Source organism: Microtus pennsylvanicus, chromosome 2, assembly GCF_037038515.1.
Source record: "Microtus pennsylvanicus isolate mMicPen1 chromosome 2, mMicPen1.hap1, whole genome shotgun sequence".
Classification (NCBI taxonomy): domain Eukaryota; kingdom Metazoa; phylum Chordata; class Mammalia; order Rodentia; family Cricetidae; genus Microtus; species Microtus pennsylvanicus.
Window position 1 is genome coordinate 138654731 of NC_134580.1, and position 15237 is coordinate 138669967.

A 15237-nucleotide genomic window follows, 5' to 3' on the forward strand; every position below is an offset into this window, starting at 1 on the left:
CTTGTGTGCCGTGGGATGTGTCCTTCCCAGAGAATATTAGAGAAATGAAATTTGACTCTAAATGTATTTTATAAATGGCTTTATTAGCTAAGAAGCTCTGAGCATGTCTCTGATCTACATCACTTTGGGATTGATGTAGGCAAGGGGTGGGAGGGTTTTTTATTTTTTAAGATTTATGTGTGTGTGTGCATGCGCATGCACACCTGTGCTCATGCACAGAGACCTGAAGAAGATGCCAGGTGGGTATTCTTTATCATTCCGTCTATTCTTTTTAGCTATAGCTCTCAGCTACCAAGGTGTGTGACATTTTAAAGTTTATATATGCTATCCTAAAGTATTCCTTTTTTTTTTTTTTTTTTTTTTTTTGGTTTTTCGAGACAGGGTTTCTCTGTGGCTTTGGAGCCTGTCCTGGAACTAGCTCTTGTAGACCAGGCTGGTCTCGAGCTCACAGAGATCCGCCTGCCTCTGTCTCCCAAGTGCTGGGATTAAAGGCGTGCGCCACCACCGCCCAGCCCCTAAAGTATTCCTAAACTCTTCCCTCTTACCAGGTGTGTGGGCTTTCATGCTCTCCCATCAGTAAAATGTCTATAAGGGCTATTGTTGTAACAGTGCCCCACCCTGCCTGTCATTTCCAAACCCACTGAGAGGAAGGGTTTGAAAGCACTAACAGTTCTACCAAGTGCCTCAGAGCCTCAGCTCTGAAGAGTTAAGGAATTCTTAGTCTCTCTCACTAGACCATGAACTTCCTCAAGGCCATACGTGTGTCTGGCTGTCTTTGTGTCCATGCGTGCAGTTACAAACTTGGTACACAGTAAGTGGTCAGTCAAGTTTTTGGATGAATGGATGAATATTGTAATGATATTTTCTTGCTTCCTTTCATCCCACACAGTGTATTTTTGGGGTAACTTTGCCACGCTCTTAGAGGGGTTGGAGAGGAAACCTGGGCTGGAGGTGCCCAAGGTTTGCTCTAGTTCTCCACCGTTGCAGAATACATCACCTCGATGCTCTGTAGTGGAGAGGGAAGTTACGAACTTACTTTCTCTCTTGATTTCTGTAGGTCAGGACTTTGGACAGCTTGCCTGCATAATTCTGATTTTTATCTCTCACACATAGCTAGTGGCTAGATTTGCATTAACAAGGGACATGTAGTAGCATCTCCATCGTGCAGCTCAGGCCTCCTCGTGTGGTCACTTCCGGGAACTAGTTTGGGTTCCTCATTAGGTATGGAGGCCTCTGATTTCCTGTATTGCTCAAATACAGAAGATAGGTATCCCAGGAGAGTCAGCTGGATGCTGTAGGAGATGCACTAACTTCCTCCTAGAAATCAGACACCATCGTTCATTTTATGGTAGAAATTAGAGACTGGGTATAGCTCTAGTCTATGAAAGACCCTGAGTGGGATCCCCAGTACAGAAGGAAGAAAAATGGCTCCAGAAATAGCTCATAACTCATCCAAAGGGTTTAAATTAGACCCTCCATTACCTGTTTATATTTTCTTGAATGGTGCTAAAACTTCAACCAAGGACTGTCTATGTACGAGGCTAGTGCCCCATCACTGAGTTACAGCCTTTGCGATGCCCATCCTGTTAGGCAGAGTGTCAGACAACTTGTAGACATGTTGCAGAACAACTACAGAGGGCAGTTTCTCCCTTCGTTCGTACTTGAGACCCATAAGATTAGGGAAACTATGCCCACCTGGCAACAGCAGAGCTGGAGCTTAGCCCAGCCTGGGACTTGGGTGATCCTGCCTGGAAGTGATTTCATTTTCCCTTCCTGCCCCGCCCTTTATAGTAGAGGGGGCTGCTTTTCTCTAGAAGTTTTGCTTTACAGCTGAGCCCTAGCTAAGCTTAGGTATGGCCCAAATGACAGGAGAGCTGGGGAGAAGCGTGCCTAGCCATCGAAAGATTCAGCAAGACTGTTTGCTACTTCATCCCAGTGGCCTCCTTAGAATCACAGATTGACAGATTCCAGCCCCCTGCCTTACATAAGTTACAGCACAGCCCTGCTGGGTAGGGCATAGCTGTTAAAAGGGTGAGGTTTTTAAATTGGTATCCCACATTATTTTTTTCTATTGGCATGGATTTAATAATTTTGAGGCAAATACATACACTCAACCAGCCATCACTGAAAAGACTGAAGAATTTGATCTCCAGCACAAAATCCAATGCAGAGAACTAGGTACTGGCCTATCCTCTTTGAACTAGGGAGACTGATGCGGGAGAAGAAGGTGGAGGCCAGCTTGAGGGACATGATGAGACTCTGACTCAGAACTAGAAACCACAAGTGGGAACCTTCAGCTTAAGTGTGGTTAAGTACAGCTGGTGTTTGTTTTGGCGCACAAAAACATATTGTTGAGCCTTCCCGGTTTCCTGTTCTACTTTTTGAAATTCTTTCTTTGAGGTTAGAGACTGGAGTGACTGGGTGGGTAGGGGATAAAAAAAAAAATGATAGAAAGAAAACAGACACTTAAAAAAATCTTAATCGACACTAGACCTTATTCCAGGTCACTTCCGTGCTCTAGCCTGATTACAGACTGGACTGCTCCACATCTGCCATGTGACCGTGGGTAAGCTACGACCTCTCAGAGCTTCCCCTGTCTTTTGCAAAACAGCCATGATAATGCTTTATTTGTCTTAGACGTGGTTACAGCCCGAGAGAGACCACTGGATCTCTGTTAAAACCTGTTACCAGTGAGCTTTGAGAGTCCCCACAGCCACACTCAAGGCAGTTATTAGCACCCATGTTTCAGAGTTGTCCCTTGGTCAGGCGAGCTGGCCAGTACCATAAGGGGCCACTCTGGGGACAGATACTAGATTTCAGACCCCTAGTTGTGTCCACTGCACTAGCCTCCAGGCACCAGGCCTTCTTGACTTACACAGTGAGAAAGAGGAACCTTGGTGGTTTTGAGCCCTGGGAACCTCAGAGCAGGAACTTTTAAAAACTTGAGGCTAGCTGGGCAGTGGTGGTACACACCTTTAGTACCAGCACTCGAGAGGCAGAGACAGGTGGATATCTGTGAGTTCGAGGCCAGCCTGGTCTACAGAGTGAGTTCCAGGAAGGCTCCAAAGCTACAGGGAAACCCTATCTTGAAAAATGAAAAACAAAACAAGCAGTAACAACAAAAAAGCAAACTTGAGGCTAAAGTGTCACCTGCCTACTTATAGCGCAGTGCACAGGAGGTGAGAGTGGCCAAGAATTCCCAGGCAGACGGAAGCGGCCTGGGAAGGTCCGGAATTACAGTAGGTTTGAGAATTGGAGGCTCCAGTATAGCAGAGCAAAAGTTGGCCATGAGGGCTGGAAAGATGGCTCAGTGGTTAAGAGCATTGCCTGCTCTTCCAAAGGTCCTGAGTTCAATTCCCAGCAACCACATGGTGGCTCACAACCATCTGAAATGAGATATAATGCCCTCTTCTGGCCTGCAGGCAGACACACAGACAATATTGTATACATAATAAAATAAATATTAAAAAAAAAGTTGGCCATGAACGCAGAAATAGTGAAAAGCTGCGCAGAAGGCAAGGTGGGGTCAAAATGGACGTCAGGGCTTGACACGAGAGCCTAGGGTTTGCTGATGTTGACTGGAGCAGAGGAATCACACAGCCCAGTTTCTGTTTCAGGAACAACTCTGGGGCTGCGTGGGAAATTGGCATGCAGCAGTTTGGGGTAAGAGGGCCTCTGCATGACACTCAGCTGGTAGACAGTGACAGTGAAACTGTTCTGCAAGCAGAGGTGATGGAGCCCGGTGACAAGCTGTCGGTGGTTGCAGAGGAGCAGAGGATCAGGAATGGCTCCATACTCTCACTTCCAGCAGCCTATGGAAAGGGGAAGGCTTGAAGGGGGCAGGCTGATGGCTTACCACATGAGGCTTGCTGGTGACAAGGAAGCCCAGTAACATAGAAAGTGGGCAGATTCACACATTCTAAGAGAGTTTGAAGCTCTTTAGGGATCATCAACATAAAATATTTAGGGATTGTCCCTTCCCCTAGGAGCACACAGATCACAGGACTGTGAATTTGGGGGAGAAACTCTAACGTATGGGTCCCAGGAGGAGCAGGAGACCCAGAGGGTGTAGTGTCTGGGCACTCCACCGGAAAAGTCACTAGAGAATTAAGAGATGAACAGGAAGGTGTTCTTGCTCCCGAGCAGTCCAGAATCACTGATGGTCACGGCTGGTCTGGCACCCTACCGCTCCCTCCCATCATACTTCTGATCAAAGCCATGCCCAGGGCTGCTCTCTGCATGGTACTGAGCACTTGGGTCTTGCACTGTATGTGCCCTAGGGCACTCGGGAGCACTTTGATGTCAACCCTGGCAGCCTGTCAGTTCCCAGCTTCCTTAGCAGAGATGGTTTGGAGATTGCTGGTTTAGAGATCCTGGCTTTCCCTTCAGGTACCCGCAGGTCTTTCTAGCTGTAGAGATGCTGGGCAGTTCTGCTGACTGAGAAACCATAAGACCATTTCACACTCCTGTACCCTGTGTCCTCTTTAAAAAAAGAAAAATCTGCTTTCTCTTTCTGTAACTTCTGCAAAATACTTTATTGTTTTAAAAAGGAAAAAAAAAGCAAGACATGACCTTTCAAATGTATTTGGAAAGCAGTTTAGAGTTGTAATGGAATGAGGACTAAGAGCTGCAGATTCAAGCAGACTGTAGCTTTTGGCACAGCCCAGGGCCCATTCAGTTTCCAGAGCCAGGGAGAACAGCAGAGCCCCCAGAGAGATGCTGTCCTGTGGGGACCAGAGTAAACACCTGTGGGAACTTTGGCCTGTGACCTCGAGACCCCAGAATATAAGGGCTTCTTCCTTCTTGCCTGGGTGTTGAAGGTCAGCTGGGTTCCCCGTAAGCATCCAGATCCCACACCTGAGAGCTTCGGTTCTTAGCACCCCGTGGACACAGATGGGCTCTGCCTGGAGTCCTCCTGGGCCACTTTCATTTCGGGTGGGTGGGGCTTTTGTTAGTTTGGTTGGCAGGTTTCTGAGAGAGGGTCTCCCTATGGGGACTCTGTGTATAGACCCGGCTGGCCTTGAGTTTCCGGGAGTCTTCCTGCCTCTCCTTCCCAGGTGCCGGGACTGTAGTCAGGTGTCACTGCACCTGGTGCTCCTTTTTCTTTTTCATGAAACTGCAGAGCCACTTCCCTGACCTTTAACTGAACCACGTGTGCAGCTGGAGAGCCCGCTCCGCTCCTTCCTTACCCCGCTCGATGCCTTTTCTGTGTCAGGTTGTAAATGTCTCCTCTTCAGTGTGTGCCCCATGCCCGGGAAGGTGCCTGGCACAATGAAATGTCCAGGCTGGCAGAGACTCAGCAGTCACACCCCATTATTGTTCAGGGGGGGGCAAAGGAAGCTAGAAGAGGAGTCTGGGAGTCTGCCCCATTATGAGGGCTGCAAGGGTGGAGTCAGACCTTTGCTGCTGTGGTGAGCAGGGCCCTGCCTTTGCTCCTTCCACCCTTGAGCTGAGAACACAGTTCATCACATACTAAACTTGGCCTGACTCAAGTAGAACCGCTCACATGCTGGCCAGGATGGCCTGCTGGTAGAACCCCGATTCCAGCCAGCAGTAAAAGCATGGGAGAAAGGGCTGTAGGGCTTTGGCTGTCTGTGGCACCATCAGGCAGAGCCGACAGAGGAGGGGGTGAAATGTCAGAAGGAAAACGTTCCTGATACCTCAGCCACAGGAGACACCGCAGTGTTTTATTTATTAATTGGCACCTCTCACATCTCATGGAACTTTCCAGCCCCTATAGGCCTGTATTCTCAGTGCTTCTTCACTTCAGCCCAGGAACTTCAGGGTGTTTTGGTTAGTCCCGAGCCATATGTCCCAAGTGGTAAAGTAGGCGCTCTACCACAGCATACTGACAGCCTCTGACATCACTGACGTCGGCAGGACTGTTCAGCTGGCAGGGCAGCGAGCTCTACACTAGGCATTAGGAGCTGTAGATTCTAGACTGTGGGTCTATCACTTTCCTATTGTTACTATACTTATGGTCAGGTCTGTCACCCTGGCTGGTCTGGAATTCTCTATGTAGACCAGGCTAGCCTGAGACACAGAAATCTACCTGCCTCTGCCTCCTGGGACTAAGGGAATATGCCCCTATGATGTAGCATTCTCTTTTGAGCCTCAGCTTTTCCAAGTAGCAAGAGGCTTTTCTAAGTGGGCCCTGGAGTCCCCTCGGTTTTACTCTGCCGTAAGTTTTTTTTTTTTTATATTTATTTGTTTATTTGTTATGTATACAGCTAGCCAGAAGAGGGCACCAGATCTCATTACAGATGGTTTGGAGCCACCATGTGGTTGCTGGGAATTGAACTCAGGACCTTTGGAAGAGCAGGCAATGCTCTTACCCACTGAGCCATCTCTCCAGCCCCAGTTTTTTTTGTTGTTATTTGTTGAGCGTGTACTATGGACCAGGCCCTGTTGTGATCCTGGCTGCATCAGAGCTGTCACTCTGCTGGAGAAAGCCCCACAGCCCCACATGTTGGTGACCGTTTATTGAGAACGTCCTTTCATGTCAGCGGATGTGAATGGATCAGTGTGTGTGCCTGATTTTTTTAAGGTAGGGTCTCGTGTGGTCCAGATTGTCTTTGAGCTTACTGTATAGTCAGGAGTGACCTTAAACTTCTCATCCCCCTGCCCTGCCTCCCGAGTGCTAGGACTGGAGACATGCACAGCCACACTCAGCTCTGTGTCACTCATTATAATCATTGAACCTTTCTGAGCCAGGTGTGATGTGACCATGAGCCAGACTATTTTTCTGAGTGTCCCTCATGCTAGCAGAGGATGCAGGACCTGAGGGTGTGCCAGAGGTAGAGGTGTAGGGAGTGAATGCCAGAAAGACAGCCCTGCCTGCCATAAGCCAGCGTGTGTAGACGAAGTGCAGATTAGGAGAGGAGGTGGGGTGTGGGCCTTTGCATAGCTACTGGCACAGGTAACCCATGTTGCCCAGGCGAAAGAATAAACGAGAGGCCTGAGAAGGACCAGACTGTTGCTGTTCCTTCTGGTATCACCCAGGTGTCCGCATCTCTCAGCATGAGAGAGTTGATGCCCAGCAAGTGGACGGCTGTGTCATGGGATGGAGAGATGCGCAGAGTGACAAGAGGAAGCAGAAGAGCGTGAACGACAGCATGGGAGCATCAGTCGTTCAGGTGCTGGCCTAGAAGAGAGAGAAAGTGCGCTCTGAGAAGTTGAAAGAAGGCGATTCACTCCCCAGCGTCAGTTTTTCTCAACTCTCAAGTGGAGTGTAGAGGCGGCCTCTGCACAGGTGCTGCTGTGACCCAGCCTGGCCGCTCAGGGGCAGGGTGCAGGCTGTTAACAGTTCATTATTTATTCAGTATGAAGTACCCAGTGCCTGCAGGTATGGGAAAGCCCTTCAGGGCACACTGGGAAACAAAAGAAAAGACTGTGCTTGCCCTTGTGGGAGGGAGGATCTAAAAGAATGACTTGTGGTCTTTAAAATCTTGTGTGTGCAGCCCAAACTCATGAAACACGCGGCTGAGGGTGGTTCAGGCTCAGGTATTTTGTTTTAGCTGCACAAGATGGGTTAAAATGGGAATAGAAATAAAACAGTCTGTGGAGGAGAAGTGGGCAGGACCTAGGACAGTGAAAAAGCACAGAGCCTTTGATGTGACTTTTCTGCTTTTAAGGAAACAGGCTCCAGGTCTTGGGGGTGGGGAGGAATTAAAACAGTTCACAGCAGTGACCGCAGAGGATCGTGCAGCTGCTAACGGCAGCTGAGGGCTGGGAGGACTTTGGATATATTTTTAGTGTCTTGATATAATCGTTGTACAGGGTTTCAGGGTAATTTGGACTTGTTTCTAAGACATATGCTTGAATGAAGAAAAGCAAGATGAAAGATAAAGTTTTGAGCAGTCATGATATTTCAAGCCTGTAATCCTCGCATCTGGGAGGCTGGGAGCTGGAGGCCCACCTGGGGTTTTATAGTCAGTTCCTGCCCAGCCTGGTCTCAGAGCCTTCCTCCAAAAGAAAACAAAAGATGACCAGCAAATTGGCTTAGTGAGTAAAGGCTCTCGCCTCACAAGCCTGGCCACTGAACACCAGACACAGGGAAAGAGGTCCACAAATATGTCCCCTGATTTCCATATGGGCATTGTGGCTCCCACACACCTACACACTTCATGTCACATGCACGCATTAAAGATATAAAAAGTAAATGAAAATTTTGCGTACAAAAATTTTAAGGGAAAACTAAGGGAAGGCTTTTGTGTATGACCCAGACATTTCTGAAGGAACCAAGATACACTGTGCAAGGTGGGATGCCAATTCTTACATCTTTCCATTTGCACCTTGTGAGTTTTATTTCTCTTGCACAGATATCTTAAAGCTTGATAATTTATGGGCTGGGTTGTAGTTCAGTGGTAGAACACTTGCCTAGCATGCAGAAGGCCTTGGGTCACATGTCCAGCGTTAATAATAATTAATAATAAAAACATAACTATTCCCCTAAAGAAGATTTAGAAAGGTGGCTGGAGAGATGGCTCAGAGGAATAGAGCACTGGCTGCTCTTCCAGAGGGTCTGAGTTCTATTTCCAGCAACCACATGGTGGCTCACAACCATCTGTAATAAGATCTGGTGTCCTCTTCTGTACTGCAGGATACATGAAGGAAGAAACCTATATACATAATAAATAATTTTTTTTTTTTAAAAAAAGAAGATTTAGAAAGTAAGGCAGGTGTGGTGACTCCTGTAATCGCAGCAGCTGGGAAACAGACACAGGGAGATCAGGAGTTTAAGGCCAGCTGTGGCTTCATGGGTAATTCAAGGCCAGCTTGGGCTACATGAGACTTTGTCTCAAAGAGGTAGAGAAAATATAGAATACTTTAAAAATCACTCATAATTTAAATGTTTGTATATGTGTTTATATGGTCTTATTTCGCTTAACAGTGTACGTGAACATTTCCTCATGTTTGTCTGTCTGTTGAGACAGGATCTTGCTATGTAGCCCAGGCTAGCTGGACCTGAGATCATCCTCCCTCAGCCCCTCTGGTAGCTATGATTCCAGGCTTTACCTATGCCACAACAGGATGAAGAATATAGATGTGGAAGAAAAGTGAACTTGGGTGTTTGTGTGTGAGCTGAAAACTCCTTGGAGCTGTGTTTGGAATCACTGTTCCCTGTGGGACGGGGACGGATGCTTTCCAGGATTGGGCTTGGGGCTTGGCAGTGATCGTTTTCTGTGCCACCAGCATCAGGTTTCTGCCTGTGCAGCTCATAGGGCCAGACAGAGTAAGAGCAAGGCCAGAGCCCCATGAGGTGTGTCCCAGAGAGAGGCTGGCACTTCAGATTAGCAGGTAACTTCATCTGCTGGTGTCAGATCCCGGAGATAGGCAAGAACAGCGCAGCCTCTGGCAGACAGCCTTTCCCTGCGGTCCCTGGAGCCATTCTGTCATCCCATAGATATAGGTAGCGGCGGGAGAGGATGGGTGGGTGGGTGGGTGGGTGGATGAAAAGCAATGCGATCCAGGTTTATTTATAGAGCACTCCTCTGTAGCAGGTGCCGAGCGGAGCATCTTGGAAGGAAGCAGCAGAGCAGGTTGGCTAAACTGCCAAGCTCAGGCCTTTGAGTCTGGTGCATTGAAAATCCAGACCCAAATCCCTCTTTTTATGGAAGAATTAGGCTGCAGCAGATGGTGTGGGCTGCCCAGGCTTTGACCCATCCCATGGGCTGCTGGTGCCACACGGGGAAACATCTGAGCCTGGGAGCCACATGGATCTGCCTGAGACCTTCCCAAGTCAGGTTATAAGTGCTTATTTACCGGATGGGACCTTTGAGAGAGATGGCCATAAAACAAGTGCCTGGTAACTGTCCTGTCACTCTTTCCACTGGTGGCTTTGTCACTTGTCCTTGTTACTACAGTGTTATCACTATTGCAACAGGCCATTTACCTGTCCTGGGCTTTGAACAGTTTCCCTAAAGGAAGGGGAGGCAGAGTGGTTAGCAGAAGATACCACATCTACAATCCTTCAGCTGAGGCCCTCGCCACAGCTAAGAAGTCTGGGCGGGGTGCGCCATCTGCTGGATGCAGCAGGGACTGCTTTACACAGAACTTGTGTGCTTCCTCCATCTCTCCATGCCTTCATTTTCCAGGTGGGGAACCTGGCCCAGAGAGGGGTAGCGTCTTTGCTCCAAAGAATAGGCTGTGATGTACAATGTGTGCATGCACATCCCTAAATAATTTCTGTGTCGTATCCTTACAGTCATGGTTCTCTTTGCTCTAGAGTGTTGTCTACTACAGGGCTGTACTGTTTTCAGCTTCACACCTTTCCTCTCCATGTGCCTGTCCCTCCCTTCCTACTGGAGGGATCATGGGAAACTAAACTTGAAGCCATCCAGGAAATTAACTAGTAAATGGTTGCTTTCCACCCACCCGGTATCCCAAATGCTCCCCTGTGGGTCCCTTTTCAGTAGCCACACCTATGTCCACCTCCTGACTCATGTCAGAAACCAAATTCCTCATCAGCCAGATTCTGTCCACACATTTCTTCAGGTTGTGCCTCGAATGCATCTCAGTACCTGCGTGTTCCCCATTGCCTTCTCACACCTGACCTCCTCAGAAGCCTCTAAACTTACTCCCACCCAGGCCCTGCTCTACAGAGACATCAGAATTGTCTTTGAAGTGCACAGCTTATCCTCATGGCCTTACCTACAAGCCCTCCAGGATGGGCAGGTGGCCTCTGCCCACCTCAGTTCCTCGATGTCACTGCTCCTCTTGCTCTCCCTCAGCGCCTTAGGACCTGCTGCTCTCTTCCTGAGGACACCCTTTGCCTCTCTCTTTTTACACTGTGAGTTTTACTTTGAGGCAGAGTCTCATTCTGTCATCCCAGAGCTCGCTATGTAACTGCATAGCGCTGGCTGGCCTCAAACTCACAGCAATCCTCCTGTTTCAGTCCCTTGAGTGCTGCAGTTACAGCATGGTGTAGGTCACATGCCCAGATTCTGTCCCCCACCATCCTTGCATCTTGACTGACAACGGTACTTCCTGATTCCAAGTCTTGGTTGGTTCCTGGCCATCCCTGTGGCACCCTTGGAGCCCTGAACACACATGGTCATGACCTAAGCAATGGTAGCTTGATGCCAAATACAGAGAACTCTAAGCTCTGTGAGGTGGGTAGTGGTGCTGGCCTTGCAAGTAGTCCTTGCTCTATTTGTAGATCCCAAGACGGTGCCAAGCACATGATATGGTAAGCGTGGAAATGCTGGTCTTCAAATTTACTTTGAATGAAGATTGAATTAATGTTCTTTTTAAACACATTTTTTTTTACATTTATGTCATCATGTGTGTGTCTGTTTGAGGTCCACGGTGAGGGTGTGAGGTCAGGGGAGAGTTTGCAGGAGTCATTTCTCACCCTCATGCATATTCTTTTTTTCTTTCTTTAATAAAACAAGGTCTCTCTCCATAGCCCTGGCTATTCTGGAACTCACTGTGCAGATCAGGATGGTGCAGAGCTCACAGAGATCTTGCTTCTGCCTCCCAAGTGCTGGGATTACAGCCGTGCAGCACCACCTGCTCCGCGCTGTTCTTTAAGATGTGGTCAGTAGCCGGGCGGTGGTGGCACACACCTTTAATCCCAGCACTCGGGAGGCAGAGGCAGGCGGATCTCTGTGAGTTTGAGGCCAGCCTGGTCTACAAGAGCTAGTTCCAGGACAGGAACCAAAAGCTAGGGAGAAACCCTGTCTAGAAATTAAAAAAAAAAAAATGTGGCTAGTAGTCTACCCGGGGTTAGTGCTTTCTCTCAGTTCTCCGTGGAAAAGGTAGTTGTGTCAGAGGTCATCAGCGCCTCACCTCTGCCCTCCTGCTTCTGTCCCCACAGGCTGAGGAGCAATGCAACAGGCGTGATGGAGGTCGAGTCCTCCTACTCAGACTTCATCTCCTGTGACCGGACAGGCCGGCGGAATGCAGTCCCTGACATCCAGGGTGACTCGGAGGCCGTGAGCGTGCGGAAGCTAGCTGGAGACATGGGCGAGCTGGCACTTGAGGGGGCAGGTCAGAGCCTATGCCAACACCCTGGTGGGCAGGTGGGGAGGTGCCCTGCTAGCTCTCGCTAGTCTCCAGATCCCACACTTCCTCAGAGAAGTGTTTCTAGCTTGGAGCTGTCCGTGATAGTGGCAGAGCCCAGCCAATGTGTAGGCTAGAGAACGCCAGTGTCTTGGTCCTGAGGGCTCTGGCGAGCATCGGGGCCACTTCCCTTCTCCCATTTCAACACCACCAACAAGCCTGTCAGGTCTCTGGCGTATCCTAACTCCCTCTGCCTTGTGCTTCATCCTCTCTGCATCCCCATAGCTGCCCTGTCAACTGCTGTTCACCAGGACTGGGTGCGCTCCTCTTGCAGCAGGCAGCGGGATTAGTTAGCCAACCAGTCCCCCCAGGCTTCTGCCCCAGTCTCCCTGGTGGTATCTCAGAACCACGACACTCCACAGTGTCTTGGGCTCTACTCCTGCCTTGTTACCCACACCTTCTCCCACGCACCCATGTTTGTCTAGTTCTCTATCAGGGTGCAGAGCTTCCTAGTCAGGGCCTTTACTCCACTGTTGCTTGTCTAGAACATCCCCCAGTGGAGTTAGGACCACTTGCTGCCCCTTCACTCTCAGGGCCAGCTTAGCAGAGGCCCTGAGCAGCCTCCTCCGAGAGCTGATGCGCTGCCCCAGCCACATGACTCTCAGAGGTCTTATTTCTTTGACTTTGAGCTCTAGAAAAGAGGGGCCTCTGTTCTTCCTGCACGTGGCAAGCAGTTGGTGACCACAGGCTGAGTGACCCAATGAAGAAACCAAGAGGAACCACTCAGTACTGCCTGGGACACCTTGGTCCCCATTTCTCCCTCTGTTCTGTTCAGCTCAGGTCCCCAGATGGCTGTTGACCCTTCCTGGGAAGCCTTCACTTCCAGCTCTTCCCTGCTGCAGGCACCGAGGCCATGCTTGCCAGAGACACCACTTCCCACTCTACACTGTGGCTTCCTCCCTGTCACTCCAGGAGCAGTCAGTCCTTGCAGGGCCATAACATTGTTTTTGCCTGGATGGCCCCAGTCTTGAGTTCTTGCCTCATTGCCCAGAAGGAACTTAGGACAGAACAGAGACTGTGTTGGGGGCAGGGACCCAGCTTCTCATGATAGAACAACTGAGACCAAGAGAAATTGGGAGTTTTCCTAGGTTCACCCAGCACATGACCATAGTTAGTATGACAGTCTTTGTGCCTTGAGAGAGCTCGCTGCCTCTTACCCCAGAGCCTCACCCAGGTGTGGACACCTCCACAGTGCCCGTGCCATGCCCCTCTGCAGCTTCAACTCTCTCTTCCGGCCTGCAGGCTCTAGAGCTGTGAGGGCTTCTTCACCCACTGCCTGGTCCACACATGCTGATGGCCTCTCATGGTGGTGCGTTTTGTGCTAAAGCCTTCCCTGACCACAGCTCTTCTCTAGCAGAGGAGCCCCTTTTCTCCCTTTGTCTCCATGGCCCCGTAAACACAGCACCCCTGTGAACTGAACTGTCTGGCCCTCTGGGACGAGCAGGGTTTGGCACGTGACAGGCACTTATTCAGTGGCTGCTCACTGCCCAGCTGAATGAGCAGTGTGTCCAGCTGGCACACTGGGCACAGTGCCAAGGGTTTCTTCAAAGCCTCTCTGCTCTATTCAGCTTTGTTTGGTGCCTTCCACGCTCCTTAGCCACCATAGCTGCTAGTCCTCTCCTATAGGCCCTTTCAATGCCATTTGCCTTACTTGAGAGTCTTCATGATATGTGGGTCCTCCCAGTACATGATGCTTGCTAGCCACAGTGACTGATGTCCAGAAAGGAGACATGAAAACAGAGCAGCGCTTGCTTGCTCCAGGGAGTGATGCACCTTTGGTAAAGCTAGGGCAAAGTAACCAGTTATGAGAAGCCTCTGTGAGGAGGCCTTGCAATAAAATGTTTCCAGGCATTTCTGAGCCCAGCAGACTCACAGAGGACAGGGACTTAAATGTTACCCCTGAGATTTTGACCCAGTAGGCCAAGGACCCCAGAATTTTCTCTGTCACAACTTCCAAGAGCTGGTGCATAAGCTGAGTAGGACAGGACCAAAATCCTCAAAGGCTTAAGAGGTCCTGGCTACCTGGTCTCCTCAAGCCTGTGGCCTGCCTGATGTGTATACTCTGCAGTATGAGGTACAAGTGTCTGTCCCTGGTGTCTCAGACACGGAGCAGATGCTGCTTTACTTTGCCTAAGAGCAAGAGAAGCCACAGGCTAGCCATGGAGAACACAGTGCACTCACCTTGGGCATCACAGCTTCTTTCTAACCAGGGATGGATAGGAGAGGAGCTTCTCCCCAACTAAGGGGGAGCTGAGGCTGGCAGGAAGGAAGTATAATTGTTAGAGGACCTGGGGTCATATCCTGTGCTCCAATAAGCCACATTGGATGGCAGTCCTCAGTATGCCAATTATAAGGACCGAATTAGGAGCTGGAGTGAGGGCTCAATGGTTAAGACCACTTGCTGCTTGTAGAAAGGACCAAATGTAGCTCCAGTTCCAGGAGATCCAGTGCCCTCTTTCGACCTCTAAAGGTACCTTGCATGCATGTGGTACATATCCATGCAAGCAAAACTTATACACATACATGCAGCCAAAATAGTCATACAAATAAAGTAAAAATAAATTGAAATATTTTAAAGAGCCAAATAATATGAAGAGCAGGAAAAGGCAATTTATTCAGCACAGCCACATTGGGAAAAGGGACGAAGAGATCCAGTGACTGACCCCTCCAGGTTCATCTTCAGGGCTGTGCCATGAGGGCAGGTTTAAGTAGAGGCCAGAGTTGTTCATACCTCAGCAGTCCCGCACAAGGTGGGATCCTGCCCACCATGGACCCTTCACTGTTTAGAGCCCACTGTCCTCAGGGTCTGACTAGTTGCCGAGCTCTTTCCAGGAGAAAAGTCCCTCTGGTTGGCTCGGGCTTTAGGCTTTTCTGCAGCAGGAGATCCTGGGGCATTGTTTCAGTAGTCTGGCAACCAAGGTGAAGGACAGAGTCTGTTTAGAATGTCTCCACCCCTGCCAGGCTGGCTACCGCAAAGTGGCTTGCCTGCAGTCTCTAGCGGCACAGTGACAGAGCAGAGACATGGGTTCATGGTGGGCTTCACAAAGTGCATGTTTCCTCGGATGCAGTCATGGGTGTTAGGCCTCCAGGGGCCCGGAAGTGTGTAGAGCCTTGATTCAGTCACCATCCTCAGAGGAGGTAGCTTCATGCCAGGCAGGCTCAGATTGGCAC

At 49.6% G+C, this 15237-nt stretch overlaps 1 protein-coding gene across 4 annotated transcripts in view; it reads left to right on the forward strand.

Annotated features, from left to right (window-relative positions):
* The window catches only part of Pkig (cAMP-dependent protein kinase inhibitor gamma), a 65966-nt gene that overhangs the window by 48977 nt on the left and 1752 nt on the right, over nt 1-15237 (forward strand). For all 4 annotated transcript variants that reach the window (XM_075962984.1, XM_075962985.1, XM_075962986.1 and 1 more), the window contains exon 3: nt 11822-11994. In XM_075962984.1, coding sequence (XP_075819099.1) covers nt 11847-11994 — 148 coding nt within the window. In that variant the 5' untranslated portion in view covers nt 11822-11846. The remainder of the gene's footprint in view (nt 1-11821; nt 11995-15237) is intronic.